This window comes from Euprymna scolopes, chromosome 32 (assembly GCF_053919585.1).
Source record: "Euprymna scolopes isolate OS-2025 chromosome 32, ASM5391958v1, whole genome shotgun sequence".
Taxonomy (NCBI): domain Eukaryota; kingdom Metazoa; phylum Mollusca; class Cephalopoda; order Sepiida; family Sepiolidae; genus Euprymna; species Euprymna scolopes.
In genome coordinates, this window is record NC_136513.1 from 87,900,476 (window position 1) to 87,905,475 (window position 5,000).

A 5,000-nucleotide genomic window follows, 5' to 3' on the forward strand; every position below is an offset into this window, starting at 1 on the left:
TCCATGATCTGAACCACAGGACGACACAGCGCTATTAAAACGCATTTGTGTAACCTTTGTTTATCTGTTTAATTTTTTTTTTTTTTTTTAATCAAATTTAATTCAAATCTGTTTCAATCTTTTTGAGCATTCCTTGAATTCGTCTGAAATGGCATCTCACTTCTCTTTAATTTTTGTCCAAAGTTATTCCAGATTTGAAATTTTATCATTGCGTAGCGGTTGCTTGATATAATGTCATATGTGTTTGATAGGATTTATGTCTGGATTTTGTGCAGGCCAATCCAAACACGAAATCTTATGCTCTTCCAGGAACCTCTTGATATTGTCAGCTGTGTGAATGGGAGCATTTTTCTGCAAGAAGATGGGATTATCATCCAAATTCCGACCAAAGTAGGGTACAAAATGCTCATCAACATATTTATGTACTTAATCGAATTGATTCGACCTTGCACGCTAACTATAGGCCCTGGACCATTGGTGCTAATAATGCCCCACACACAAAACTGAACCTCTAACTATCTTTCAGCGTACTACTTATCATCACTGAACTATTGAACTTGCTTTTGTCGCAAAAATCACTTTTAACCAATATAAAGAGTCATGGGCTTCATCGCATCTGACGAAGTCCAGACGGATATTTTAAGCTGGTTTTAAGCTTATTTGTTGCTGCGGACTTTCTTTCTGCCTCCACGATTTGAAGGTATTTTTTATAACTGACGTGAACACATGGATAGTTCAATTAAAAGTCAAATATGAACAGGTAAAATTATAGAGGAATAAAGAGTGAATCAAATGAGGTATAGGTTGTTTAAACATTTACATTTTAATTTAGCTTAAATTTCTTGGGTTTTTTTAAACAATTGCGTTCTTTTTGGCGCTACTGTATGTTAATTGTTCTTAGCACTTTTCAGGGATGTTACTCTCGCCAAAATGCACTACATGGAGCCAGGAGCTGCGCTACAAGACGACACAGCACCATTAGAATGTGTTTGTCTAACTTTTCTTTATCCGTCTAATATTTTGTTTTTTATTTATTTGATTAGGTCCATGTATTAGCGTACAACAGTGACCTGTACGAGAACTTCACCCATGCCGTACACTCGCCTCATGGTCTTGCTATCGTAGCCATTTTTGCCACGGTAAGTTTTTTTCCAATTGGATTACTTTGTTCTAAAAACTGACTCGGAGTATTTTTTTGGAGATTTCCAACAATATGGTTAATTCCGAAATCCAACAGGAGCTCACAAAACCTCTAAGCGTAAATGTCTTCTAATCTCATATATATAAAGTAATCTCGCTTTTTCCCGTGTAAATTCAGTCGTTAAAAGAAAATAACTGAACACTTCCTATGCACATTTTTCCACGTAACACCATCACCATTTCCTTCAAAATATTATTATTTATTACAAAATTTAATATATTTATTCCGAGATTTCTACCTCTCCTAGGAACGTCTTGGAAATAGAGGGAAGCAATCATATTTCCTCCCTATGAATATACTACTCACACATCACTCCTCTACACCAGTCCATTTGTTTATAAAGGCACCGAACTGTTACTGGAAATATCTACAAATACGCCACCCACAATCACCTAATCAATCTTATTCAGAATGTTACTCTTTTTTAATTATTTATTAATAACTTAGTTCCTAAGACTGCTGCTTAGCTTTCTGACAGGAGCAAAGTGTAGTATCAATGCACGTCATATTTTCTCTCCGTGAATATTAAGGCGGCGATAATTTTAGACTAATGCTTTCGCAATATTTATTTGCACAAAATATAAAAATACATAATGAACAAATTAGGCGCAAGGCGATTCAAAAGTGTTGGAGACAATGGGTGTCGTTAGTCATCTTTTGTCTTAAATATACATAACTCCTTCATATATATATATATATATATATATATATATATATATATATATATATATATATATATATTAGTGGTAGTATTGTTTAGTTATTTAAACAAAAGCAAAAGAACACAGTGTGTCTACCAAAGAGTGCTCAATGTTTAGACAGAGCAATAGCAGGGTGGTCAGTGAAACATATTTGCATATGTATAGCCACTAGTTTTCATATTCAACATATATATATATATATATATATATATATATATATATATATATATGAAAGATGAGGAATAAAACTTATATATAATTTTTATCATTGAATTCTCCCTATATATATATATATATATATATATATATATATATATATATGTATAATTGACTATCCGACTCTCAACTAATACTTTAATCACCACAATACCACATTCATTCCAGGGTCTGTCCTACTTAAGTTAAAACTAAATTTTACACTAATTACATTACTTTTGCGAAATTACGTCAACTTTGCTCTCGTTGAAAAGCAAGTAAAAATACTAAAATATAAATTGTAGAGTATCCATCGATTTTAATATTTAATCCTATGTCGATATAATTTTTGGAACACATTGATCTACATAACTGCACACACCTGCATACACAAACATATATATACATATATACATATCATCAACATAGCACACGCTTATACATATATACACATATATCTATACGCACATACATACACACAGTGGTATAGACTATGTTCATATATCTTTAACCCCTAGCCTATTTTTAAACTAAAGCTATTCAAGAAAGGCATTAGAATGTAGTTTAACCAAATAATATATATGTGTGTGCGTGTGTGTATGTGTGTGTGTAACAAAAATATAAAAACGTTAATTTAAAAAATATAAAAACATTAATTCATCAGCATGATTTAAATCGTCTGCAATCAAAATTAAAAATGTTAAACATAAGAAAATTATGAAAATTTAAAGAAAATAAAATTGAAATAAATATTAAAAATGTAAAGCGTATTTCCATGCTAGAGAAGGGATTGGAAGTAGGGTCATTTTATTCTTTATCGGTAACTATTACTTGTTGTTTAAAATCTTCTCGGTGTATATTTTTTAAAATATTTCATATAAGCGTTTTTTCTTGTCTCTAATGTTTAATCTTATAATGTCTAGTTTTTCATTAAGACATAAAAAGCAAGGTTAGTTAAAGGATATCCCTGCCTTAGCTTTTTACTTTCCATTATTTTATTACATATGCATATATGTAGATATAGTATCAATAAAAAAGAAAATGACAATATAAAATATATACAAATTTATATAGATTTATTAATTTATTCAATGATAGGGATGCGACATCTAGTAACAGTTACATTAGAAGTGTAATAATTCTGAAGTGGGCGATAAAAATATCGCTAGACGCCGTATCCCTATATTGTTACCTAGGATCTTGTCTCCTCTTCTGATGAAAAGCATTAGGCTTCGAAATACTATGGTATAAAGAGTTCTTACTTATCCTATACCCCTAATTGATGTAACATCCTTATTGAATAAATGAATGCATCTATATACATTAGTATATATTTTTATATTGTCCTTTTCTTAGTTTATTGACACTCTATATAAGCTCCGAAATAATTTGTTGAGTTTTGTATTAAGGCTCCTCTTAAAAAATCGATCGCATACTTATTTTTAACTTCCCTGTATATATATATATATATATATATATATATATATATATATATATATATATATATATATATATATATATACGTTAATATGTACGTTAACTTTTCATGACTCACTCCGAGATAGAAGAACGATCAACTATGCCAGCAAAATTACCGATCACCTCAAAGCTTAAACGGCACCCTTACATAATGTGTCCTCCTTTCATCTCCTGCAACCTTCCTCCACCGTACACACGCATCCGCTTTCATTATATTGAGGAAAACCGGAAGTACGGTTGAAATTCTGTTCTTTTAGAAAAATAATTTTTTCGAATGCGTATTAACGTATATGTGTGTGTGTGTGTGTTTGTGAGAGAGAATGAGTGTGTGTGGTAAAGGGGGTTAATATTTTGAAAATTACAATCTAAAACATTTATTATTCGAACAAGGGATACAAAATAAAGATAATTATTTTCTTATCCCATGGAATTTCAAAGAACGACACTTATCCTTAGAGGAAAAATAGTTAGTAAAATAACTTTATTATATAGATATTTATACAGATCAATCCACCTCAATGTCCACGTATGAGAATGTATATTTATATATTATATTTGAGTTATTGCGTAGGGAAATGTACACCGACAGCCACACAGACACACGCACACAGACACGTTCACTCTTATAGATATATAGATTCATTAATCTAATTAAAAAAAAGAGATGGATTCTTTCAGCATTCGGACATTCTCGGTCCCAACCCGTTCAGTCTAGTTATCCAGACTTGTACTGACATGCAGAAGTTCAAGATTAGCGTGAACCGACATCTTGCTGGCAAACTCCCCACATAGTACCCATGTAGCTTATGTCCCTGATAGTAGCCTCCTACATCAAAGTGGCAATGATCCTTGTTTGGGGTGAAAATGTAATAAAAAATATATATATAGGCAGTAACAAAATCCAAACAACAAAGTTGTTTGCAACTTGAGTAACATCAGTAAATCATATCCTATAAGCTTGGAACATTCAGACATCATAGATCTATAGTTCTTGCTTGAAAAATCTTGCAGTGTATAAATTATAGTTCTGAAAAGGGTTTAATAAATATAAATAACTCATTGTTGTTTGATCTGATTTGCATATCAATGAGGCTAGACACTGGAATGAAGAATATATAGCCAGCAGTCGAGATGGCGGAAGTGGAGTTCTGAAGAACTGAACGGAACGGGTCGGTACTGAGAATGCGCGAATGCTGACAAGAATCCATTTTTTTTTTTAAATTATAAGCTATTTCGGCCTTTTTTTACATAGGCATCACCACATTATCAAGGCCCAGAGGCCACTCAAGGATAAGGGTTAAAGAGTGTACAGTAGAAATCGGACAATATAGTAATCATTAGTAATGAAAATTTGGTAAATTTGATAACTTATATGGAACGGCTCATCAAGAACTTATTTACTTTAGACTTGAACACAACCATAT

At 31.7% G+C, this 5,000-nt stretch overlaps 1 protein-coding gene across 2 annotated transcripts in view; it reads left to right on the forward strand.

The window, feature by feature from the left end:
* The window catches only part of LOC145256466 (carbonic anhydrase-related protein 10-like), a 696,397-nt gene that overhangs the window by 612,478 nt on the left and 78,919 nt on the right, over positions 1-5,000 (forward strand). For both annotated transcript variants that reach the window (XM_080115400.1, XM_080115401.1), the window contains exon 5: positions 1,044-1,139. In XM_080115400.1, the coding sequence (XP_079971526.1) occupies positions 1,044-1,139 (96 nt within the window). The remainder of the gene's footprint in view (positions 1-1,043; positions 1,140-5,000) is intronic.